At 39.3% G+C, this 27,416-nt stretch overlaps 1 protein-coding gene across 3 annotated transcripts in view; it reads right to left on the bottom strand.

Moving 5' to 3' along the window:
- The window catches only part of zcchc14 (zinc finger, CCHC domain containing 14), a 108,868-nt gene that overhangs the window by 52,127 nt on the left and 29,325 nt on the right, over nucleotides 1–27,416 (bottom strand). For all 3 annotated transcript variants that reach the window (XM_080186889.1, XM_080186890.1, XM_080186891.1), the window contains exons 3-8: nucleotides 22,344–22,417; nucleotides 20,886–20,957; nucleotides 15,015–15,127; nucleotides 14,021–14,115; nucleotides 12,431–12,491; nucleotides 4,577–4,805 (exon numbers count right to left, since the gene is read on the bottom strand). In XM_080186889.1, the coding sequence (XP_080043015.1) occupies nucleotides 4,577–4,805; nucleotides 12,431–12,491; nucleotides 14,021–14,115; nucleotides 15,015–15,127; nucleotides 20,886–20,957; nucleotides 22,344–22,417 (644 nt within the window). The remainder of the gene's footprint in view (nucleotides 1–4,576; nucleotides 4,806–12,430; nucleotides 12,492–14,020; nucleotides 14,116–15,014; nucleotides 15,128–20,885; nucleotides 20,958–22,343; nucleotides 22,418–27,416) is intronic.

Here is a 27,416-nt window from a genome sequence, read left to right as displayed (position 1 = left end):
TCTGTACTGAAAATGAAAAAATACCTGAACTGTGCAGTTTGTGTACAGTTACTGTCTAATGAATCTTTAGCACCCACCAAAATACAGAGACACTTAATTACCAAGCATATGAGGACAAGCAACTTTTTTTTTAAACCGAATAGCTAAGCAACTAGTCAGTATGAAAGCAGTAATGAAATCCATAACTCCTGCTGATAAGCTTGGGTCTCATTCTGCAAAGTAATACAGAAAATTGCTAAAGCAAAAATCCCACATACTATTGCTGAGGAGTTGATAATACCATGTGCCACTGAAATAGTAAGGAAAATGTTCAGAGAGCAGATGGCCAAGGAACTACAAAAATATCAATGTCAAATAACACTGTCAAAGATGGACTGATTCAATGGTAAAAGGCACAGTTTTGCAGTGTGTAGATCAAAGTGTTGGATGATTTCAACAGCTTTACAAATGTCATTGGGGCTTGCGCCAATGGGGTTGCAGCAATGTTGGGAAGCATTCCAGTGTTTGCATAAAAGATCAAAGCCCTATGTATCTATTTGAACATATTGCTTTTTACATGAGAGGCACTTGTAATGGAGGATATTGAACCAGGCCTTCAGTGTTCTCAACACACCACTAAAAGTTGTTAATTTTATCAAATCCCACGCAATAATTTTTTTTTTTTTACAGCACTTAGTAAGAAAGTGAGTTCAGAGGACAATTTTGTGTTCATACATACAGAAGTGAGATGGCTGCCTCAAGACGAATGCTTGTCCATATATTTAGTTTCAGGGAAGACGCATATACTTCCTTAATTGACTAAAAAAACAACACAACCTTGTACTGAATGTTGTGAATAGCTGGCTAAACTAGGTTTCTTGCAGACAGTCACTGAAATGAGTAAGTTAATAAAGCTGCGTAGAGTACGCAAATTCATCTGTGCCCAGCTCAAAATAATTTATGCATTCAAAAGGAAATCGCAAGTCTGGAAAGTTCTTGCTTGGGTGGGGCATTATGGATATGTTCAAGTTCCTACATTCTTTAATACAAAGAAAATATATTATTTTGACACAAACACAGCTGGTTGTACATCTTTTTGATCTATGCAACATATTTAGTAGATACTTTCCCAACCTCATCAGGGTACAATTTGCTACACATCCACAGGCTTCAAATTTCAGAGAATACTGAAGCTGAACTGTCATCCTGTGTTCCATCAAAGCTACTAGAAAAGCTCAATGTCATTCCATCAGACAGCTCCCTCAGAATCAAGTTTATTGAAACGTCACTGGAGACATTTTGGTGCAAATGCATTGATTAATTCAGCATTGCATCTTTTGTGGCACTGCGTGTTGTTGATCCCCTTTAGCATAACCTACTTCTGCAAAGTTCAATTTTCAACAATGACATAAATGAAAACAAAATGCTGGGCCAGGGTGATTAACCATGATATGCCCTTGTGCTCGTCAAAGATACCTCCACTTCTTGACAGAATTGTTGCACAGTAAAAGCAACAAGTTTCATACTAAGTAAAACAAAGATAAATATATGCTTAATTCTATGACTGTTTTTTATATAGAAGGAATACTGGGTTACAGGGGTCCAGTTCTTTTTTTATATATGCAGGATGGAGTCTCAGAAACAAAAAGGTTGAGAACCAAAGTATGACCGGGCGATGGCAGCACCAAAATGGTCACGAGGAGAATAACCACTGACTCCTTAATTTTATAACTTCCAGAAACAAAACAAAATTTCCCTTTTGCATAGCTTATAAAAAGATGAGAAGATAATACTTCATTTAAACAAATTTGTCAAATTATGAGGTAACAAAATAAAATGTTTACTTTCACTGAAAATTAATGCCCGATCTTTAATAACTTGTGTGGCCCTGCGCTGAAGTATAAATTCTTGGGAATAATGTCAAAAATGCTGGAGGCTCTATTTCCTGCAAAACAATAAAGAACTGTCCTTTTCACTGCAAGTCACGTTCACTTGAAAATATACTTGTTTCCTCTTGGAACATCTGGTTAGTCTGGCCTGAGAATAATATGGCCATGGCATTGATGTTCTCAGCCTTCATTTGTTAATTTCCCCACATGCAGAAGTGAACTGAAATCTGGCTCTAAGAACTGCAGTAAGGGCCAGACGTTGAACATGCAAGACAGCTAAACCCTAAGCCAACTTCTGATGGAGCTCATCATCCTCAATAGTTTTAGCGTATTTGAAGTTAATTATTACTGAAAAAAACATTATTTGTCATAACTTTTCATCTTGTATTCTTCAGAGCAAATCATAAGAAAACCAATCTCAGGGAAGCAACAAATTTATATCGTATGAGAAAGATGTGCAGATTTGTTGGAAAGTAAACTCTGATTGGTAGAGGGATTGCTATAGAGAATGCACCAGTTAATGGTGACTGACAGTTCACTGCCAAGTCTTATTTCAAATTTAAACCATGCAGCTTAACTGATTGGTCAAGGCATTGTCCTGAAGAAAGGGCCAGCAAACAACTGTCCCTTATTCTGTTTAGCAAAAACAGGCAGTGTGTGCATGTTGTTTCTGTTTGCAAATATATATATATTCAGATGAGCCACCCTACAAAACCAATTGATGGTCTTAAATGGTTGTCAGTATAATATTTAGCCCACTGATGATTATTTAGCAAATGTTACCCAATCATGGAATCACATCTAATGTTGGGACATTGTGCTTTGAGTTTTGAAAGCATAGGCTGATAGCATGGTCTGTACCTTAGAGACAATGCCTCTACCAATCAATCAGCATTTGCTTCTCATACAATATAAATTTGCTGTTTTCCCCGAGTCTGGTATACTTATGAATTAAAGTCATAAGTTTAAAAAAAATCTTTTTTCATCAATATTCCAGTTATTTACTACTGATCAACTATCTTTAAAGCTATTTAAACTTCAAATTACTTCAGGCAAAAGTTCAACACATAGCAACATAGCAGTGATTGGCAAAGATGACCAAAAGATTCCACAAAGCGTATTAAGAGAGGGACACAAAAATATTATTCTCAACCAGTGTATTTGTAAGATGCAGATTGAGGGGGATGCATGAAATAGGACAGGTGGCTAGCCCACCACCTTCAGACATACCCCTAAGCAGCCCCCATAACGTGGTGGGCAGATAAAGCAGCAGCCAACTTGCCCACGCGTAGCTCTATGGAAACCCTTACCTAGTTAGTTAAGGGCCTGTTTCCACTCCGACCACAAGAATATAGTGGTGGGCAGTGAAAGGTGGAACAAAGGAGGCCAATTCACTTTTTCACCATCTCAGATGAAAAAGCAGGAGGGGGCAGTTACCTCCTCTGAGAGATTCTCTTGTGCTCAATGTGGCATTTGTCCCTGCAAAATATTGCCCCCTTTTTGTGATACCCCCTCCACACCACCCACTGTCTCCAAAATCTGGTCCCCTGTGCCCCCCCAATTCTTACCCTAAGGTCCCCAATCTCTCCATGATTAAATGCACAGTACTCACACCTAGTCTAATCTTCCAGGTTGACTTCAGTTTGGGATTTCCTTGGAGCCCTGCAGCAGTCACTATAGAGTTCTGACTGCCGGGATAGCTCAACTGCTAATCAGGTTGGCTGCTGGCTCTTGAGGACAGAGTTTCCTTTCCCAAAGGCAGAAGTCCTATAATTGCCTCATTAAGACTGTCCCTAGCTTTTTACCCTGTCAGGCAATGGAAACGTACAGAGATCTCAAAGGCTTATGGACTGGAGATAGGAAGAAGTCAGATAATGGAGTGATTTGAAACAAGGCTGAGAACATTTTCAAAAACTGCACACAAGTTTCTGGAGTAGTGAGTTAAAATTTATTGTAGAAACAGAAGTGAAGTATACCTACCAGGAAAAGAAAACATGATATATGTGAAGAGGGAACTCAGTGGAGTGCATATCTGCTGTTTTAACTCAATGCTATTACAAGTATACCACTTTCCCTAGGCTTTTTTCCTGTCTGGGTGACGCCCTGTAACTACAAAGTTGAAAAAAAGCTTTTTATTTTAAGCTTCCATTTTACTGAGAAATCTTCCGCACCCAAAAATTGGTTTTGAAAATTCTGGTAACATTTTCACAGCTGTGACAAATTGAACCATAGCAGCTGAGACAATCCACAAAAAAGTCAACAGATCCTTTAAAAAATTCCAAGATCCCAATTGGTTCCACAAAAAGTGATCAATTCTTTATTGAGCAATACACTGTGTACCAAGTTTTGTTGAAATCTGTCCGTTAGTTATTGAGGTCTGTTGTTTACAAACAAACTGACTACAAACAAGGGCAAAAACATCACCTCTGCCCACTTTCAATGGTGGAGATTAAAAGCTCAGTTAAGAGCCTTGAAGATTGTTGATTCTTTTATCACATATTTGTTTAAGATATCTTTGATTCTGGGACCATAATTGCCTCAAAAAAATGCACAAATCCTCTCTCAATGCATTTCAGGCCCCTATAACACTAAATGTACAATGGAAATATGAATGGTTTTCCCATTTATAAAGACAAGATTTTAAGCAATTCACCATTTTCCTATTCCTAAAGGACCAACCATTTAAATTTAAGCAAATGTAAACATACCTTATCCATTGTAAGTTGCTTAAAAACAGGATAGTACTTGTGCAGACGTAACTTTTTAAGCCAGTCTAGAATACCAATTTGTTCTGGATTTTGCGGACTCAAGCTTTCAGCCTGTGGCCAAGTGACTGTTGCAGAGCTTCCACTGACTGAATGTGAGCACGAAGAAACAGAGACCGATGGTTGCAGTGCGTTGTAAGAACACTGGATGCTGGCTACACCACATATTGGCCTGCAAAAAATGAAAAATTCAACTGAATTTAGCAACTTTTCTTCTATAAAAAACAGACAAGTTACAACAGGACCTTTTGGTGGCATACCTCCTGTAACTGTCTAGTCAACTAGTGTTTCTAAGGAAGACTGTCCTGCCTTACTTTATCCTATCCTAATCTTATTACAAGGAGGGCCTGGAGGTACAGAAATGTTAGTCTTCTGTAGAATAAGCATATCTCATATGCATATGTGCATATGATTGGATTTACTTCTGCTTCTCCTCACCAGCCTTCCAACTGCTTTCCCCACCCAACAGCCAGTCAATTGACAGCTGCAACAAATTGAAAAAAAAATGAACAGGTTCCACCATTAAATTCTACAAAACCCGTGGAAAAACTGTATTCCTGGCTTAATGGCCCCCACTTCCATCCCACAGTTGTCACAGCTTATGACATATGATCTTTTGCCATGAAGTTCAATTTGATTGGCTTGATGGACCAAAAACAAGGCTAGGTCTGCAACTATCTTATGCTCAAGAAATTTAGTTTCAAAAAGGCAACAGTACAGGCTTAAAAGGACTGCACAAAGTCTATGGAAAATCTCACTATAGAATGGAGGATCAATCCAAAGGCCTATCTATGGAAATCATTCTAAATCTTTACACCATGTTTGCTTTTCAATCTGGATCAACACAAGCTTCCATGCACATGAATTTCAAAAGCAGTTTATTTTGTCAAATGCTTTCAATAAAACAAAGTACTGCAAGTGGATCAAAAACACAATGTTACCAATTTTGGTTGTAAACTGATAGGCTTAAAAATTATGAAATAAATATATTTGGCATTATAAACTTTCAAAGTAGAACACGAGTTGATGCCATGAGTATGATCACTAGTAAAGCCAGAAATTCAGCAATCTGTTCCTTTTGTAGTAGAATTCTCATGTTGGGGTATGTCTGAGCTAGAAATGATTTTCACATCTTCGTGGGCCCTCTCTCAGCTGAATTCTGATCCAAGACCAGTATGGATTCCCACACAACTGGCACGTCATATAGTCATTGATGCTTGGAGGAACCTCTGCAGCTGCACCACTTTTGGCCTCTCTCTGGGCAAGTCAGATGTTGAGAGTTTGGGGTAGATGGGCCATGAAATATGTTGACCGAAACGTCAGTGCTTGTATCCTAATGAACTGATTGGCTGCAGTGTTTTTCCAAAAGAGGCTGTATGCAAGGGAGAAGTTTACCAGGTATTTTTTTTTGATGCTTCTGGTGGCTCTTGTCTCTCATATGTAGTTTGCACTGACAATCTTCGTTTCATCTGCTCTGAGAAAGTTACTCATAGAAGATCAGTGTAGGTATTCTGTAATCATCCATGTGGGAGGTATGGATTGCCATCTCAGTTGAATTTTCTGAAGGATGTGCTCCATGCTGTTGAGCCCAGCCTGATCAAGTGCCTCATTATTTGTGATTCTGTCCTGCCATTGAACTCGCATGATGGATCTCAGGTAGCTTTGGTAGTTCTCCAAAGCTTCTTCACGGTGCCTACGGCAGCCCAAGAGTCTGCACTATACTGAAGGTTGGAAGGACAATTAGCCTGATGGAGTTTGACTTCAGTCTTCAATACAATACTGCTTCCAGACATTGGAATTGGTTGGAGGCAGAAAGCTGCTTCCTGGATGCACAAATAGATACATTCATCAATGTAGCACTTCATTTGATTCATTGTCATATTTATTAGCATACAGTGAAAAGTGTTGTTTCTTGCACACTATACAGAGCATACCGTTCATAGAGAAGAAAACAAAGAGGGTGCAGAACGTAGTGTTAGCTACAACTAGGGCGTAGAGAAAGATCAACTTAATGCAAGGTAAGCCCATTCAAAAGTCTGACAGCAACAGGGAAGAAGCTCTTCTTGAGTCGGTTGGCAGATAACCTCAGACTTTTGTATCTTTTTCCTGACAGAAGAAAGTGGAAGAAAAAATATCCAGGGTGAGTGGGGTCCTTAATTATACTGGCTGCTTTGCCAAGGCAGCAGGAAGTGTAGACAGAGTCAATGGATGGGAGGCTGGTTTGTGTGATGGACTGGGCTACATTCACAAGCTTTTGCAGTTTCTTGCGGTCTTGGGCAGCGCAGGAGCCGTGCCAAGCTGTGATACAGCCAGAAAGGATGCTCGAGTTAGATTTCTACATCTGTTATTTAGCATTATCATGAGGCCCTTTTATTTTTGAAATAAAATTGATTTTCAACTCAGTTGATTGGAAATGTTGCAATTGGAACCGAATCAGAGCAAACTGCTTAAAAATTCAAGACCATGTTCTAAAGTAAACGCGAGAAACAAATCACTGAATTGAAAAATTGTGTAGAGAGAAACGTTTCCCACAATCTAAACAATCATCAAACTCATAACTATCCAAGAGTCATTAAAAATGTAAAGCACTTGAAAGTGAACAATGACTGCTAGACAGACACACACATCATCACATCAAAGCAAGGCTGCCCAGCCTCCACTAGAGGGAGATTACAAATGCATAGAAAATAAGAACATAAGAAATAGGAGCAGGAGTAGGCCATCTAGCCCTTCGAGCCTGCCCTGCCATTCAATAAGATCATGGCTGATCTGAAGTGGATCAGTTCCACTTTCCTGCTCTCTCCCCATAACCCTTAATTCCCTCGTCCATCAAAAACCTATCTACCCGTGACTTAAATATATTTAGCGAGGTAGCCTCCACCACTTCAACGGGCAGAGAATTCCAGAGATTCACCACCCTTTGAGTGAAGAAGTTCCTCCTCAACTCTGATCTAAACTGCACCCCCCTTATCTTGAGGCTGTACCCTCTAGACCTGCTATCCTTTCTAAGCGGGAATAACCTCTCTACCCCTACCCTATCCATCCCTTTCATTATCTTACACATCTCTATAAGATCCCCCCTAAACTCCAACGAGTACAGACCCAGTCTATTTAGTCTCTCTTCATAGTCCAGCCCCCTCATCTCCGGTATCAGCCTAGTGAACCTCCTCTGCACTCCTGCCAAGGCCAAAATATCCTTGTGCAATAGGCGATGTCAAGAACGTTTTTAACAGAGAAACAGGAAGAAGGCTGCTCTCTCCCTCTCTCTTTTATAAGTGTATCACTCAACTTTACCGGAAATCTACAAGCAAACCAAGATCCTGTAACAATTAGACCACTACTTCTATCCACATCCAAGAAACCAGCTAATCCAATCAGTAGCAGCATTTAAAATCCTTGTCTCAAGGACAATCAAGAAAATTAACTGTATGTTCTTTTCCTGTCTTTTATTGGTGCCACCCTTTCAGGCAGTGAGTTCCAGATTTCCACGACTTTCTGGGTGAAAAAGGTTTTCCTCACATCCCCTCTCAACCTCCAGCCCCTTGCTTTAAATCTATGCCCCCTACCACAGGGAAATGATTTTTCCTGTCCACACTTTATCCACCTGTCCTACTGTCTTAGGGATCAGTGTACATGCACACCAAGGTCCCTCTGATCCTCAGTGCTTCCCAGGGTCCTGCTGTTTATCATGTATTCCTTGTCTTGTTTGTCCTGTACAAGTGCATCACCTCACATTTATCCAGATTGAATTCCATTTGCCACTTATCAGCCCGTCTGACGAGTTCGCCTATATCCTCCCATAAGTTAAGGCTATTCTCCTCACTATTTACCATGCTAACAATTTTTGCATCATCCACAAACTTACTGATAAACCCTCAAGTCTAAATCACTTAAATAAATCACAAGCAGCAAGGGCCCCACTGAACACAAACTTCCAGTCTGAAAATCGACCCTCAACAATCACCCTCTATTTCCTGCCATTCAACCAATTATGGGTCCAATTTGACAAATATCCTTGGATTCCACAGACTCTTGCCTTTGCTATTAGCCACCCATATGGGACTTTGCAGAAGTCATCTACATACCTGGTTACCCTTCGAAAAATTCAATCAAACTGGTCGGACATGAGCTTCCCTTAACAAAACCATGCTGAGTTATTGATTAATTCCTGCCTCTCCAAATGTAGGCTTATTATGTTTCTCAGAATTGAATCCAATAGTTTCCCCGTCACTGAGCTTAGACTGACTGGCCTGTAGTTTACTGGTATATGCCTTCGTCCCTCCTTGAATAATGGTGCCACATTGGCTGTCCTCCAGTTCCCAGCACTTCTCCTGTGGTCAAAATGGAATTGAAAATTATTGCCAACATCCCTGCTATTTCCTTTGTTGCCTCACTCAATGGCATGTGATGCATTTCATCTGGCCCTGGAGATTTATCCTACCAGACCACTCAGAACCTCCTCTCTGTCTATATTAATTTCTTTAATTGTATTACATCCTCCCTGATTTCAATACCCACACTGTCTCTCTCACTAGTAAACATCAACACGTTTGGCCAAATCTTATCAAAAAAAGGGCAATGTTGGTTCCAGCGCAAGTGTTTCCTGCTGACAGCACCGGTACGTTTTTGGTCTAAATCTTACAGCTTATTATATCAATTTTTATTCCCACACTCTAGTGGTGCACTCCCTCTGATTCGCGTACCTTGTTACCAACCTAACTGCTGCAAGCAATGGGGAGCTCCATATAAACAGCTTCCCAGCACGTGGTCCACAACAACTGCAGGAGGTGGCAGCCAAGAAACCAGCACTGTGTTCACAGAGGGCGCCCTCACCAGACTGCCTGATGGAGTCGTGCAGAGGTGGGACACCCAATACCTCTGCTCCAAGGGACGGCTCTCGAGTAGGATGACCATCATCATTTGGGGGATGCAGTAGCAGCCCTGGTCAGTGCAAGTTCACTCCAGAAGATAGTGTTGGAAGGAGATTAATGATTTTCTTCGCTCAGCCAGGGTAAGTGAACCACTGCCAGTCTCCCAGTGGACCCCTTCTCGTATCCCCAACCCTTTCACTCAATCACTTTGGCCCCAGCTAACACCAGCCCCTCCACTCCTTCCCACAATCACCATGTTCTCCTAGTAGCTGCTATGCTCATCACACTCTGGAATGCAAAGTCGAATAGAGAAGTCCCATCACCTTCTATCCAAGGAGATGGTGTTGTCACTGCAATGCACCAAGGCCACCTTTGTGAAGTTGGCATCCATATTGGAGACCTTGGTGCAGGACGTGCACTCCATGGCAGAAGTCCACACCATGGTACAGGGCTTCAACTGCAGGCACTGGTGGGAATCCAGAAGTGTCAGCGCCAGAGGATGTGGACTTCTGGATCACACTCCAGCTGCCCCTCCAACCCTTGGAGGAGTACCTGATGGGAAGAGTTTCAGCAAGAGTACAGCCCAGAGCCGTCCAGAAGGGGATACTGGGTGTCTCCACCCCATCTGACACCGAGGAGGGAAGCAGTCAAACATTCATGTTGCCCGAAATTAGGCCTGGACCCTAAAGGTCTCAACCTCCCCAGGGGTGCCTGTCAAGGTCATCTCAGGCAAAAGGGTATGGGAGTAGGCAGGCAAATTCAGTTGTCGATACACCTAGACATAAAGAGAGGGTCAGGAAGATTAAGAAACTGTAGGCACTTAGTGGACATGGGTGAATATAGGTATCAGTGTAGATAGATCACCATCTTGTTTTGAATGTCTGGCAATGAATTTCACTTTGTTCATTCAGAGTCTCCAACCTGTGCATTCATGTCACCAAGTTTGGTGGAACCACCGAGCTCACCCGGCACATCACCCTGCTGAGTGTGCGAGTAACAGTTGTATGTCCCTCCCACGCTCTTGCCAGCCCCCAGGACTCACTTGACTATAACACGAAGAGGAACTTAGGGAGGAGAACATGGAAAGCACCTTCAAAACGTTCTTTAAAGCAAGGGGCACCCTGACACGAAGGGAAGGTAAAGACTGCAAGTGGCCCCTCTCCCCGAAATGGCAATTCTGGGACACCACCTCCCCCAAGTTGAACTTAGCTGTATTCCCGAGTCCTCTCCAGTTAACAGTGCGACAGAAGGTGCCACTGCCTAAGTGCTCATCTCCAAAACCCCCTTGGAGGTGAAGGCACCAAATTCATGCTTATTAGACATGTTGTCAGTGACGTCAGTGTGACATCAATGCTGGTGCCCGCCAAATATCTGTTGAAGAGGTTAGTCCCAGAGAGTGCGCTCGCTAATGACATGCTGATATATTAAAATAAGCTTTCTGCGGTCCCAGTGTGTTTTACACCATTCCACCTGTGAGGGGCTGGGAAGATTAGAAATTGTAAACTCATCAGCACGAATTATGCTCTCTGGAGTTTTAGCACACACCGCCATTCCTGCAGGTGGGAGTGTGCGGGCTAAAGATCACCCCAGCTGCACTCATTTACAACCCTACCTACATTCTCTGGCCCCATACACAAATTGCCACCTTAATGGACCCTACTCTTTCCCTAGTTATTCTTTTACCCTTATTGTACTTGTAAAACAATTTAGGATTGTCCTTTATCCTATCCAAGAATATGTTCTTTCATATCCCCTTTATCCTCTTCGAATTTACTTTTTAAGTTCTCTCTTGCACATTTTATACTTCTCTAAGGTTTCTGCTGTTTGAGCCCTTGATGTCTGTCATAAGCCTCACTTTTTCTTTTTATACTATGCTGTATATCCCTCAATATTCAGAGTTCACTGGATTTGTTGGGTGCTACTCTTTTCCTTTATTGGAATATGTTGCCCTGTACTCTTCCCTATTTCCTTCTCAAACATGTCTCGCTGTTCTGTCACGGATTTACCTACAATTACCTGCTCCCAGTCCAAATCACACCTGATCTTATTAAAATCAGCCTTCTCCCAGTTTAGAACTTCAATTTCTGGCCAATCCTTATCCTTTTCCATAGCAATCTTGAATCTAAAGGAGTTATGATTGCTGACTGCAAAAACTTCTCCCACTCATTATTCATGGACTTGTCTGGTTTTGTTACCTAAGATTAAGCCCAAGACTTCCCCATCTCTTGTAGGACCTGGCTTAAAAAATTCTCCTGGACACATTTTATGAATTCACCTCCCTCTAAACCTTACACAGTATGAATAACCTGCTTAATGTTTGGGAAGTTGAAATCCCTACTATCACTATCTTGTTACTTTTATTCTTTGCTGAAATTTGCCGACATAACTGCTCTTTTACTTCCCTTGGACTGTTAGAAGGCCCTTAGAACATCCCCAACAATGTGATTGCTCCTTTTTGGTTTTTAAGTTCTCCCATATGGCTTCATTAGAAGAACCTTCTAAGATGTTGTCCCTCTTTACTGCTGTAATTGATTCCCTGACCCCTCACCACTTTTACCTCCTTACACGCCTGAAAATCAAATATTCCAGAATACGGAACTGCCAATCATGCCCTCTCAGAGTGTCAGTAACAGCAATTACATTGTACGCCCATGTTTTAATTTGTGCTCTCAACTGATCTGCCTTGTTTGTCATGCTTCTTGCATTAAAATAAATATCATCCAATCTTGCCAAAGTAAGACACAAAGCCCTTGGGTCTTAACTGGCCTGTAAGTTCTATGCCTTCCTGACTCACTTGTCATTTCGTCTTATTTTGGTTGTGCCAGCTTAATGAATTCATAACAGATTTGATTATTACAGTATTGTACTCTATCAACAATCCAAAAATTTTGGGTACAGTTGTTATAATGCACAAAGCTAAGCTTACCTGACAGCTGCACCAGTGCTTGTGTTAGTTTTATGTAGCATCACCGGTATGGGGTTGGCATCTGAATGGAAAAAGTACAGAATTACAAATAGTTTTCTTTATAGTTCATACATCTTCAAATGATACAGATTGAATTCAAAGCTTCATAATCATAATAATCAAATAAATCTTCACAATAAACAATTTCTGTAATAGGTGTTCTGAATTTGTAAAAGATCACAAAAGACAAATAATAAACAAATCTGCAAATGTAAAAGAATCATTAAAAAAAATTAGGATCAGAGTTAACAAAAAAGGAGACTGAAGGGGTTACACAGATACAAAACGATGCAGTAGTGAAACTAAAACTGTAGAAGTGGAGGAAGTGACAAGTTAATAGAACACAAGTGGTAAAAGTCTGTGGTATGTTGAAGGATGGCAGAAAGGAAATAGCATAAGCTCTAAAGTCAATCTTTTTAATATCCATTGATATGTAAGTTTTCTAGAAGACTGGAGAGTTGTCAAATGCAGCAATACTGTCCCTAAAATTATTGAAAAGATAAACCAAGCAAATATAAAGCAATTAGCCTAACATTGGTGATCTATAAACTTCTGAAAGACAAAACACTTGGTAAAATTAATATCAAGTTAGATCTGGGTTAATTAGCACACTGATTTGTAAAAGCATTTACTGAATGATACATTGGTGGTGTGGTTGTGTATATTTATGTAGTAATTATGCATAATTGACATTCCAAGATGAATTTAAGTAGGCACAACATAAAAGTAACACGGAAAAAGGGTCATAAAGATGAGGACGACCCATCTCCCTTTCTCCATTGTAGTTTTATGATTAGTTAACTTTTCCAGCATAGTTAAGAATCAGTGTCTTATCAAACCTAACTGATCCTTTGCTCCGCAAAAGTGCACTATAGGGTTCAAAAGTGGATATGCTGTACACTGGAAGGTGGTCCAGATAACTTGATATTTCTCAATTCTAGATGGAGTTGTAGGACAAATGACCACCGAAGTCACAGGAAACAGCAGGTGGACATGTGTTTCATGGTGCAACAAATGCTGCCTTTCTCAACAAAGCTCATACACTTACTTACATTTTAGGCAAACAGAATTCTCCTACATCAATTGTTGAATTGTTTTCTCTTTTGCTTTATCCTAAACGTTAGCTTCATTTCAGTGACTAGTTGGGAATTCTAACAACAGCTCCAATTTTACAGTGGACGAAGTACTTATATTGGTGCAGTCCTGACACACAGGACTAGAAGAAATACTCACCTTCAATATAAATAATCAATCTATTCCAATCAAGACTAACTGAAGGCCCTTGATTCTAAATTATGCTCAAGATATGGTTTCTAGTCCAAAACAGACAACAGGAAATTGAACAATCCACATCACTGTATTACTGATGTTAGTTATGTATGCGGAGAGACAGAAAAAAGGGCAGTTATTAGCTGCTGGTGTGCATACATGCTTAAGACCAGCACTCAGTAGCTTGGAAGTAGCTTATGAGATGAGTATCTTCACAACAGTGTGCACATTTTCAAAAATGAGTCCAACCCAAATGATCAAAAATTGAGTCAATTTACTTACTTAGGTGTTGTGTAGGATGATTGGCTGTGGTAGTACAGAAAAATTTCTGTATCTGATCATTTTTTAACATATGAGATGGCAAAGATAGTAGGTATCTGAAAAATAAAAACTAAATTCAATAATGATACATTTTTAAGTGACTATTACAAAGATTTCAACTTGAAATATTGAATGCAAAATTCTGTTTAAAACAAGTTTCTATTACTAGTTAAAGAAAGAAAATATTTAAAATTAGACTCCGACTCTTTGAAGTTAAAGACATATCATCGAGTGTACAATCTAATTCTGAAGTGGCCTTTGGGATGTGCGGGGTGGTTTGGGGGAACCCTTATGGGCACAAAGTGCCCGAATAGAAAAGACATCTCTCCGAGCTGCTGACTATTGCTGGGATCTACTTGGCTCCCCAATAACACCAAGATAGGTAGGAAAAGTAAGTTGTCAAGAGGTAGAGCCTGCAAAGGGATACAGACAAGTTACGTGAGTGGGCAAAAAAATTGCCAGATGGAGTAAAATGTGGGAAATAGTGAACTTGTGAATTTTGGAAGGCAAAATAGAAAAACTTTAAATGGAAAGAAATTACAGAACTCGGTGGTACAGGGGATCTGGATGTCCTAATAAATGAATGACAACAAGTTGGTATGCAGGTACAGCAAGTGACTAAAAAAGCAAATGGAATGTTGTCCTATATTGCAAAGGGCATGGAAAATAAAAGTAGGGAAATTTTACTGCAGCTGTACAGGGCCTTGGTAGAACCATTTCTGGAACACCGTGCGCTGTTTTGGCCTGTTCACCATCACCAAAGTTAATACTAGTATGAAAAAAATTTTTCACCTGTTGCAGCAAAACCTTATCTACCTGTTAAGCATTTAACTTTAAACTGTTGAAAATCAGATTAATAATCCACACTGATTCTGCATTACTATATATTTTCACTACTATAGTGCCTTTTTCATTAATTTAAATACACAATGGATTGCATAATTAAGAATTTTACCTGAGATAAGGTTCCAAATCTGCATATTTTCTTTCTTCTGTGTAACAACAATCATGGTTGGTGGTTTCTGGAATGGAATTTTCCAAATTCTCATCTGGGAACATTTGAGGAAGCTGTAAAATTGAGATAATTTTTAATTTAACAAAAGGGAGTATCCAAATATAATGGGACTGATTTTGTCTTTACTGCTTAGGAAAACATTAATCCTTGGCCAATAGTAACAGGAAATAGGGGTGCAGATACATGATGCTCAGTGTCTACTCTTTTTATGTAGCTGTAGGATTTCAGAGATTCCTAAAGGGGCAAAAGGCAAAGCACAGCACTTCTTTGTAAACAAAATGGGTGGGGGTTTCCCCACTCCTGTAAGCTTCACTGATCAGTGTGCAACCAGATTCATGTCTTATCACTTTTCAAATCAGACAGAAGGTCAGTCAGTACATTGTGCCTGTGCCAGCTCTTCAATTAGTCTATTCAATTACTTCCATTTCACAGTCTTTCCCCATAGCCCTGCATTTTTCAATTATTTTCTGAGAGTTTCTACTGAAACTGCTTTAACTCACTTTTTACATACGAACATGCAAACAAGGAGGAGTATGCCATTCAATCCCTTGTGCCTACTCCAATGTTTAATAAGATCATGACTAATCTGATAGTAACCTCAAATATGTATCCCATCTACACCCAATAACCTATCACCCCCTTGCTTGCCAATAATCTATCCACGTCTGCCATAAAAAATTCAAGACTCTGCTGCCACCACCTTTTCAAGGCACTCAATCCTCACAGTGACGTCCAGTTCTAGATTTTCCCACAAGAGAAAACATCCTCTCCACATCCAGACTGTCAGAATCTTGTATATTGCAACTACTCTTTTAAACTCCAGTGGATAGAATCCTAGCCTGTCCAACTTTTCCTCAAAAGACAACAATCAATTTCAGTTGTCAATCTAGTGAACCTTCTCTGAATTGTTCCCAAGAGGTTTACATTCTTCTTCAAATAAGATGACCAATACTGGACATTGTACTCCAAATGTCGTCTCAAGTGCCCAACACAACTGAAGCATAACCTTCCTACTTGTGGATTCAATTCTCCTTTCTTATTCTTCCTGACAATTTTTCAAATTTCCCCACATTATACTCTATGTGCCAGATCTTTGTCCATTCACTTAACTTCTCTCTATATTTTTATAGCCTTAAGCTTTCTTCACAATTTACTTTCCTGCTTGTGTAATATCTGTGTCATCAGCAAATCTGGCAATCATTGTTTCATGATGTGGACCTGGTATTGTCAGACTTCTTACAATCATTGTTTCATCCATTTATATAAACTGTAAACAGCTGACGACCCAGCACTGATTCATGTGGCAAGCCATTCATTACAGTTGCCAACATGAAAAGGACCCATTTATGCCTATTCTCTGCTTCCTGTAAGTCAGGCAATCTTCTATCCATGTCAATACGTGAGCTCCGATACGATGAGCTTTCATTTTACACAACAACCAACTGATTAAATGCCTTGTGGAGATTAAAGTACAATACATCCACTGGTTCCCCTTATCCACAGCCGATGTGTTTTCCTCAAAGACATCCAATAAGTTGGTTAAACACAATTACCCTGGTTGACAATGTTGAACATGCTTACCCCTTGTTGCTACCATGTTGACAGTGCCCATTTACCATGAACTTATCCAAGTGCCCTGCTCTAACTTCATTAATAATAACTTCTAACAGTTTTCCTATAATAGATAAGCTAACTGGGCTGTAGTTCCCAGTTTTGTCTTCCTGCCTTTTGGAATAATGGAGTTACATTTGCTATCTTCCAATCTAATGAGATTTTCCGGTTGTGGAAAATTAAGCCCAAAGCATCAACCATCTCACCAGATACTTCTTTTAAGATGCTAGGGGGAGGTCCTCAAGACCCGGGCTCTTGAAAGCCCGCAGCTCCAACAATTTACTCGGCACCACTTCTCTGGTGACTGTAATTTCTACCCCCTACCATTTCCTGGCGTATAGTTGATTCTGGGATGTTACTTATATCCTCTTATGATGAAGACTGCTACAAAATACCTGTTCCATTCATCTGTTATCTCTGTATTTTCTGTAACTAACAGAGCCATCCCTCTATCTTTTTCTGCTTTCCTGTCCTAAGTATTCTGAACTCTTCAATACTCAGAACAAATCCATGACCTTCTGCAGTCATGATCTGGTAATGGCTATGAAATCATACTTATTTATTTCCATATACACTCTCAATTCATCTGTTTCATTTTAAATACTATGTGCATTCAGACAGAGCTTTAATTTTATCCTTTATTGCTTCTTTATAACGTCTAGTCTCATCTGATTTATTATGCACTCTTCATTCCTTCCAATCATGGTCTGTTTTTCGTTTCCCATAACAATACCTCTCTCTTTTGCCTTGTCTCAACTCATTGAATTGCTGTTTATTCCCAAATTTGATTTCTTGCCCTGTTATTTAGTTTAGAAACCTTTCTACTTCCCTAATTATGCAGCTTATAAGAACGCTGGTCCCAGCACAGTTCAAATGTAGACCAAACCAGTGGTACAGATCCCATTTTCCCCAACACTGATGCCAGCGCTCCATGAATCAGAACCCATTTCTTCTGCACCAGTCTTTGAGCCATGCATTCATGCCTCGAATTCAATTTGTCCTATGCTAATTCTAACATGGCTCAGGTAATAATCCAGAAATTATGTCTTTTTGAGGTTCTGCTTTTTAATCTGATGTCTAGCTCCTCATAATTACTATGGAGAGCCTCCTTCACCCTGCCTATGTCTTAGGGCCTCAATGGCTGGCTCCTCCCCCTTACACTTTAAGTTCCTCTCCAACCCCAAGCAGACAGCCTGAACCCTGACAACACAGCCATCTGGAGTCATGTTCTTTGCTGCAGAAAATGGTGTTAATCCTCCAGACTATACTATCCCCATTACCAAAACATGCCTTTTTGTTGCTTCCACTTGATGGCTTCCTGTACCACAGTCAGTTAGCTCATCCATCCCACAGCCCCCACTCTCATCCAAACCCATTGAAGAAACCACAAAACTGCTGGATAATTGCAAAGGCTGAGGCTCTTGTGTTTCTGCCCTGAGTCCCCTTGTATGCACTCTCATGTCGCTGAACACTGATCAAATAAGAAGACCCTGTTCTAAGAGATGTGACTGCTTCCTTGTACAAAGACCCCAGGTAGCTTTCCCCCTCGTTGGTACATCAGGGTCTGTAGTTCATGCTCCAGCTCAAACTCCGAGTCAAAGCTGCTTGAACTCCAAACAATTTCTGTGACATTTTTGCCAGGCCCCAAAGGCATTGCTCAAGGAATTATCAGAACATAGAAATCTTTCCACCACGTCAAGGAAGAAACCTCTCTGTAGATCGCCACTCTTTGTGCCCTAGCACTGATGGGGAAGCTTTTATCTGTGTTAGCTATTTTCTCTGGAACTCCTCCACAAACCTTTACCTTTCTCTCCAAATTTAAAAATCCAGCTTTTTTGCTAACCTTTCCTGATATGATGTCATTTAAAAAATATTTTTTACTTCAGAAATTATTGATAACTTCAAGTTGTTCTTAATTTTAAAAATATGAAATATTAATGTTTTCACTCTATAGATTTGTGTGCTTTACTGCTATAGTGGAGTTGCATCTCTTTCACACAAAACAATTTGCCCATAGCAGTTTTAGCACACTCTGCATCCAAAGTGGTATTTTAACTTGTGCACTGTGCCCTAGTAGAAAGTCAAATATTTCTAACATTAGTGATGGTACAGTGATTTAAGAAATGCGTATCTTATGTTATCCATGTTATTTTTAGATGTATATTTTGACCCGAATGAAGAAAGAAAATGGCAGCTGAAAACACTGAAGTCATTGGAGCATAAGACTTAATTTAGTCAGTGTTTGGCTAAACCTCCAGAGGGAGCTAAAGTTCATACAATACATGATAGATTTATCCATCTATTCTTATTTTATCACTCCTTCCATTCAGCAACATAAGTACTGAATGTAATGTGAATCTATCTGAACTGTTAAAGTTCACTTTTAACTAATCTTTAACACTGTTCTAAAGACAGCTAATCAGTAGTTAGCATTGCAGTAAGATTTTTGGATTCTGTTATACTCATCCTAATGAAATAAACTGTTGTTTCATTTCTATTTTCTGAAAACCTGTCAAAACATACCACTAATATTTTATGATGAAAGATTACTCTCAAAATATTAACATGTCTCATCCATTTATAAATGCTAAGTAAATTGCTGTGCATTCTAAAACTTCTCTTTTTGTAACATGACACAACATTAGATCGGTGCTGGGCAAGTCTCAACAAAAAGATGTTTATATATTATGTTTAATAAAAATCATGATACGATTTACAAAAAAATAGAGTTACAACTTTATTTCACTCACTGCAGAGAAAACTTTTCCCTCACATTGAAAACCCTATTATATGTCTCTTCCATTGCAAGTTATGATTTTTTAAAAAAAAATCCTCAAGTAAAACTCTATCATGAATGGTCTAGCATTATGGACTTAAAGCTATCATAAGCTAGTCAGAAAGTGACCTTAACCATTTTTCATCCAACCAAGTCAAATGAAATTCAAACCAAAATTCAAAAGTGAAAGCATGGTTCCATAACTTACAGAACCACTTCATTGCAAATTTTATCTCATATCTGCTGACCAAAGTTTCAGCTTTCCAGGGAAAAAATACAATTTTAATTTCTCAGCTTCAGCTGAATACATGTTGATAGCAAGTTACAAAATAAAGCATAGTGGTTAAAGCAGTCTAGAAGGTGAAGCTCTTTTTGTATGTTGTAAACGAAGAAATATGTTGTACATATTTTCAATAAAAGACTGAAATTGGTATTCCAGATATCATAGAATCACAGAATCCCTACAGTGCAGAAGAGGCCATTTGGCCCACTGAGTCTGCACCAACTCTGTCAGATAATCTCACCCAGGCCCTTTCCCTGTAATCCCACACATTCACCATAGTTAATTCCCTCTAACCGCACATCTTTGGACACAATGGGAGGAAACCAAAGCACCTGGAGGAAACCCACACAGACACACGGAGAATGTGCAAATTCCACATAGACAGTCACCCAAGACCAGAATTGAACCCTGGTCCCTGGAGCCGTGAGGCAACAGTGTTAACCACTGTGCCATCCTATACGGATAGATATACTTTATCTAAATTTGTTTAAGTGCATTCATAGTTGAGCTTTAGCATTTTTTTCCAGATTTTTTCCTGTAAAATTTGTGAATTGAGGCCATACCCCATTATGACATTTTTTTTGTGTAATATCTTTTACACATGTTTGGTTTTGATGTTGAATATTTTGAAATCTCAAGATTTTGAGTACTCCATATGCAGTTAGAATGTTAAATAAAAATTTCACATTACATAAAAAAACTGGATTCACAGTGGAAGGCAAATCCTGGAAAGGGAGCTTGTTTAGTAAAATTTTCCGGTTGCATGAAAGCAGTGGTCTTAAATCTATAGCACACTGAAACCACAAATGGTGCTCTGTCCATCATAGGAGGTAGTTGCTTCAATGTAGTGTGATGAAATAATTAAGATACATTTTCTTTGTCCTGAAACATTTGTGTCTAAAATCAGAACTTGACTAGATTTACCCCATCCCATGTGAAGTTGTCTCAGGCAACACCTTTTTCTCCTCCCTACCTGCCATTGTGTGGGGGTTATTGGTTTTGTTAACAGGTCAAAAAACATTAATGTTGACAATAATAATCGGCAACAACAATTTAGAATGAAAGGAAAGCAGTTAATTTTCTACTTTTGACCCATCAAAAGATTGTGTTCTACAACACCATAATCTCTCTGCTCCTTTACCTTTGTCAGAAATTCTCTCAGCTCACGATAAGACTTGGATACAAAAGTCATTGAAGAATCTGACCACAGGACCTGAACATCAAAGTACAAAAAAAATGTACATTTTGAATACAAAATATACTGAAACGATCTACATAAGAGAATACTGAAATCACAGTTAAGAGGGGTGAAAGGGAACTCTAAATCTATGTCTAACATAATCTTAAAGATCCTATTTTAGTAACATTAAAACCACAGAAAACAAAGCAAATACTTGGACTTAAATTTGCCAACATTAGTCTTCAACACTGCTTCTTCTATTACCAAAATAAAGATGTCTACCAAAAGCTTGTAGGCTAACAGGATTCACAACCCTGGTATGAATTTCAGATTACAAACTTTTTCAAGATCCAATTCTTTAAAATGGAAGATCAAACTAAAGTGCAACATGGAATCTTTTAAGTATCATAGAACATGGAATATAAATTTATAGGTTCACCAGAACAATCTGGCACAGTGACCAGTGAAGATGAACAACAGTTAAGTCACTTCAGGAAGGGCCCACAGTAATTTGTTTTACTTTGTGTGGCATTTCAATTGTGAAAAAACATTGCTCTATTATGAATACGCCCAGATTTTAATAGATTTGGTACAGGCTTTTGCAGCAAAATGCACTTTTTTGCTACCCTGGCAGCTTTGGCCTTAGAAACAGTATGTAAGTTATTTAATCAAAAGCAGAAAGCACAAGTCAGAGTTGGATGAAGAGCTATAACGTTCAAAAGACTGAGGGATAGATCTTCTTCAATAATTCTGTTCGGAATTGTGATAAAACAGGGCAAAAGCCAGGCAGATATACTTACTGTCTGAGCTTTATTTCAATCTCCTAGCCTTTGCTGTGTGCATCACTTACTGTATTTTGTCATCTGTTCGCTCCCTCCAAACGGGCCTCCATATAATTAATTTACTCAAGGTCTACAAAATTTCTGCACCTTCAGTTCTTTTATACCTTTAAATTACCCTGTTGCCTATTTTGGTGCTGCAAAAACACTCAAATTCCCTACTTGCAGTAGTAAGTTCCCCTTAAATCGTGGGGATCCCACTTTGCATGGGAATTTACATCCAACTCAGAAAAATAGTATAGGGTTAATGGTGGGGTTGTAGCCAGCATTTAGCCTTATGGGAGTGGATCTGGTTGGCTTTGTCAGAACTCATGGCAAAAGATCAAGGCTGGACAGATGGATCTCTACGAAGAGAGCCCCAAGTTGGCATGTCAAGTAGAAGCTGTTGTCGTGTCATCCAATCTTATTGGCGGGGGATACAGAGGTGGATTGCTGGAAAGTAGGAAAGCAATTCCTATTACCCACCAGGCTGGGCCCTGTATTATGAAAATTAAATATAAATATTATACACAATGTGTAATATGACCTAAAAAGGATTTGTGCTTTGCACATTACAAATATAGATCACAGAAATCTCTACCTCGAAGGAATATTCAGCAGTCTTCTCATTCTTCTTGTGCTGTAACCCTCTTACATCTATTCTTTCGATGTTTACTGCAAAGAGAATAAAAATTCAGCTTTATTTTGCCCCACAAGTTCTTCATAATGGACAAGATATCACTATTATGTCAGTGCAACTTAAAAAGTCACAAGTATTAATAGCTTGTTTATATTTCTGGAGGATTGCCGAAGAAAACTGTAGGCTGTTGCATTGCATGTCAAGCACACATTTGCTGTAATGCCTTTCACAAAGGACACTTATAAAAATCTAACTTTTCAGAGCTTTAAACAAAAAGTCTCAAGCTAAAATCAACAACAATTCCTAAGTTCGGACCATTATTTTTTATTATTAAAATAGGTCTACAAATGGAAAAGTATCATTAGCAAAAATCACTTTTATATTGGATATGCTGTTTCCATATTTCATTAGGATATTGTGGCCCAGGAATTGGGCTGCATAGCAACAACAGCTTGTATTTGTATAATGCCTTTAGTGCTCCACAGGACAGGTGGCATAAACTTGTCATCAATGTAAGTTTTAAGAAATATCTTAAAAATGGTGAAGGGCAGAGATTCAGAGAGGAAATTCCAAAGCTCAGGGCTAGGCAGCCAATGAGGAAATAAAGAAAATTGGGCACAAATGGTCATATTTGGAACAGCCCTGAGATCTTAGAAAGTTGTGGGGTTGGAGAGGGTTAATGGGATGCAAGGTAATGGAGGGATTTCAATACAATGATAAGAATATTAAAAGCAAGATACTTCTTCCATTAGTTCCTTGCTAAGTCAGTGAGCACAGTGTGATTGGTGCATTGAATGAAACAGCTGGAAACCATGCCTACAAAATAAGTCAGCAGATTTGCTTTTGTATACTGTTTACACAAACGGGCATTGCAATTGGTCAATATGGGGCTACATAAATTCAATCACATTGTTTGAAATAATAATGGTCCAGATATTTCAATCGTCAGAGAGCAGACATGTACCACAAGATGCATTTTGGAACTCTGCAGAAGTTCCAATGAAACAATTCCATGGAAATTCCTCAGGAGTTTGCACTGCAAATGGGCAATTTCCCTACTGCCAGGGAGCCTCCAAAAAGTTTTCAACTGTACTTAGGACTACATTCTGATCTTACTTTGTGTAACTATATAATTGGCATCCTAACTCCTAATCTTCCCCAACTTGACCATCCCTCACCACCTGACTCCCCACAGATCCAAGCTGACTAGTCCCCACCACCCAACACCAATCTCCCGAACCAACCCCCCTTTCCCCTACTCAACCCCTCCAAATCCCCTACCCAAACTGACAGCTCCTCCTAACTCTGACTTCAGGCCCTTCCTAATCCATCTGTCACTTACCTACTTACCTCATCCACCCTACCCATTTGCACACCCTCAGATTTGCCTACTCTATCACATGCAGTCATTCACTAACACCACTGAAAAGCTGTTTAAGTGTTCTGAAGCTTTTATATGTGTCAGTGAACTTACCAGAACCTTACCCCCCTCCACTCCACTGAACAATTCAGTGCTACGAGGAAGCAGTTTGATGGGAGACCACTTCACATTTCTAAAGAAGTCAAATTGGAAGAACCAGCCAGAAACATACCACTCTGCCATGATGCAGAAAGATTCGCAGATCAGGGTGGCACAGTGGTTAGCTAAATTCTCCCCCACTGTACCCAAACAGGTGTCTGAGTGTGGCAACTAGGGGATAGTCATTGAAGTGTTAATGTAAGCCTACTTGTGACACTAATGAAAAAAACTTAAACTTAAAACAAGCAGAGCAGCAATTTGACTGCAATTGCTGCTCCTCAGAAGATCTGGGACAATGTATCTAGCTGGACAAAATTATATCAGATTAAAGCCTGGCCCAATGTTGCCAAAAAAAAATTGGACTCATTTAGCTTGCTGGCTCTTGATAGAGTTGCCAACTCTCCCAAATATCCTAGATTCTCCCAGAAATAATAAAATGATCCCCTAGAATCTACAGGGACCACATTTTACTCAAGTTTAGTCCCAGCTAGATTCACAACAAGTACAGACTAGTTGGGCTGATTGGCTCATCTCTCTCTGTTGTATCTGCTATGTAATAGTGTGGTTTTCTAAATGTTATATGTGTTACTTTTAAATACTTTAATTATGTGCACAAATGTAACACATTTACTCTAATATGTTCTTTTCAAATTTGCAACAATTTTTTTTCTCTAAACCATTACTCCTTTCAGCCAACAGAATGATCAACCATTTTTTAATTTTGTTAATTCAAAGTTCTTTTGCACAAATATAAATTCAAATTAAGCAACCAAAATAACAAGCACAGAAAACTCAACTGCTTAAATAGTTTTAAACTTATCCAGAAATTTGAATTAAGCAACTTCAAACTAACAGAAATGTGCAGAATTCTGTTTGCAATTTTCACAATACTTTTCTTCAAAATTCTTGAATGTGTCACCCCCATTCAGTGTGTGCCCAAATCTCCCACAACTTAACATAAGAACATAAGAAATAGGAGCAGGAGTAGGCCATCTAGCCCTTTGAGCCTGCCCCGCCATTCAATAAGATCATGGCTGATCTGAAGTGGCTCAGTTCCACTTTCCCGCTTTCTCCCCATAACCCTTAATTCCCTTGTCTACCAAAAACCTATCTAACTGTGTCTTAAATATATTTAGTGAGGTAGCCTCCACCACATCAACGGGCAGAGAATTCCAGAGATTCACCACCCTTTGAGTGAAGAAGTTCCTCCTCAACTCCGTTCTAAACTGTTCCCCCCCCCTCTTATCTTGAGGCTGTGACCCCGAGTCCTGCTGTCCTTTCTGAGTGGGAAGAATCTCTCTACCTCTACCCGATCCAACCCCTTCATTATTTTGTACGTCTCCATAAGATCCCCCCTCATCCTTCTAAACTCCAACGAGTACAAACCCAGTCTATTCAGCCTCTCTTCACAGTCCAACCCCCTCAAGTTACTATATCATTATTTACTGTAATATTACTGTTTGCTTCAGTCTTCAAAAATAAAATCAAATGTCTTAAACATATAGAACAAAGGATTATTTCAGCATTCAGTAGTTCTGGCACTAGTCAATATAAATTTGAACCTTTTGTGCGGTTTGGATTTACAACAAGATATGGTCAAGTCAATAATTTGTTAGAAAGAGCTGGAAGGCCCACCAACTCTTACAAACAACATTAGTTGAATGTAACATCACTATCAGTTGTACAGCGATCTGATAATTAGATTAAATCTACCAAGATCATCTTCTTACTGCTGTCACTGTCACAAATTTAGCCAACATTTCCAACATAAATTACTATGTCCACTTTTTCCATTTAATTTTCTGTATCAACTTTCATCATCAATTATTTGAACAAAAAAACCATTGCTTTTGTACAGTAACCAAAATCTGTAACGCAGAAGCTTTAAAATAAAGTTCAAAACATTGAACATTTACAATAAAAAGTTTAAATTAACTAATTTAGTTGTCTTTTTAAAAATAACATGGCTTTTCGTTTAAGGCTCAATCTCCACAAAAGCCTGGACTTTGCATATTTTTTTAAAACAATCAGGGTCACTTTACAGCAAGAGTAATAATCTTCGCCAATTTTCCATTTCCTAACCAAGCTTAGCTAATTGAACAAACCCTTCAAGAAAAGATTGAGTTGATTTCCGAGCTACAGAAAAGGCTCTCTGACTTTCTAATCATTTTGAGATCCTCCCAAGATTAACAGCTCTGCAAGTTCATCACTAGTGGAATAACACGCCCCCTTCCATAAGAGGAAATTGCTGGTTAATGAGTGAATAACATTTCTCAGGCTTTGATAACCATTTTTCTCTTTCTCATTTTCATTGCCAGGAGTTAGATTTCTTTTTGGCTGAAGAGAAGTATAGAATCTTTTCCTGGATCCTGAGGCTCACCTTTGGGAAGCATAATTAGTTGCTGGTGTGTGGTTTCATCCAACTGACAACATTCTACCTCCAGATAGTGGAGGCACATTTAAATGCAGTCTTCTGAAATGGCCTGCAATAGCATTTCTTTCTCCATTAGGTGCATGAACGGAACAGGCAGCTATTCTGCATTGAACTACAGGGTAATTCCTTGGCTAGGCAAGATTTTGCGCAAATCTCTTCTGCATAATTCACTTTCCTGCTGAAGTAGCAGTGTTCCTTGGAAGCCATTGTTTTCACAATTGTCATGTAATAAAATAGCGCTGCTGGCTTCTTTAATTCTGTCAAGCGCATAAAGGGTTAATAATCAGTTTCATTCATTCCAAAAAACATTTTACTTGTTTTAATTTAATAGTTGCAACCTATAACTTGTCTAAACTTGGTGACGGAGGAAGGAGTCATACCATTTAAACCTTATGAGTTTAGTTGAATTTATATTTGGTTACCTGCTCCCTTGAACTTTAAAAAACAATTATTTAGTTTTGCTTGGTTCCAGTCACACTTTGCAATATCCTCAGCCTATCTAGTTCAGTGGGGAAAGTCATACCCTGACATTCAATTAAAGAACAATGTACATTATAGTTTAGTGTAGTATTAAAAACTACATTATTTTCTGCATGATTGTACATTTTGCAGTTTATCATAGTTATCCTTGGGTAGGGAAAAACTGGATATTGCAGGGGGAGGGACAGAGTGAATCATTGAATTATAGAGAAACCCTACAATGCAGAAGGAGGCCATTGAGCCCATTAAGTCTGCACCAATCCCACCTCAGACCTGATCCCCACAACCCCATACATTTACCCCTCTAATCCCACTAACCTACACATCCCAGGACACAATGGGCAATTTAGCATGACCAATCAAGCTAATCTGCACATCTTTGGACTATGGAAGGGAACCAGAGCACCTGGAGGAAACCCACGCAGACACAGGGAGAATGTGCAAATTCCACATAGACAGTGACCCAAACTGAGAATCAAATTCAAGTCTCTGGAGCTGAGAGGCAGCAGTACGAACACCGTACCAATATGCCGCCTGTGAAAAATGGAAAAGGACAGATAGGAAAAGAGAGAAAAAGAAACAAAGGAAAGGAATAAAAGTG

This window comes from Carcharhinus amblyrhynchos, chromosome 4, assembly GCF_965287045.1.
Source record: "Carcharhinus amblyrhynchos chromosome 4, sCarAmb.v2.hapA, whole genome shotgun sequence".
In the NCBI taxonomy this organism is placed as follows: domain Eukaryota; kingdom Metazoa; phylum Chordata; class Chondrichthyes; order Carcharhiniformes; family Carcharhinidae; genus Carcharhinus; species Carcharhinus amblyrhynchos.
This window is presented reverse-complemented; position numbering and strand designations above follow the sequence as displayed.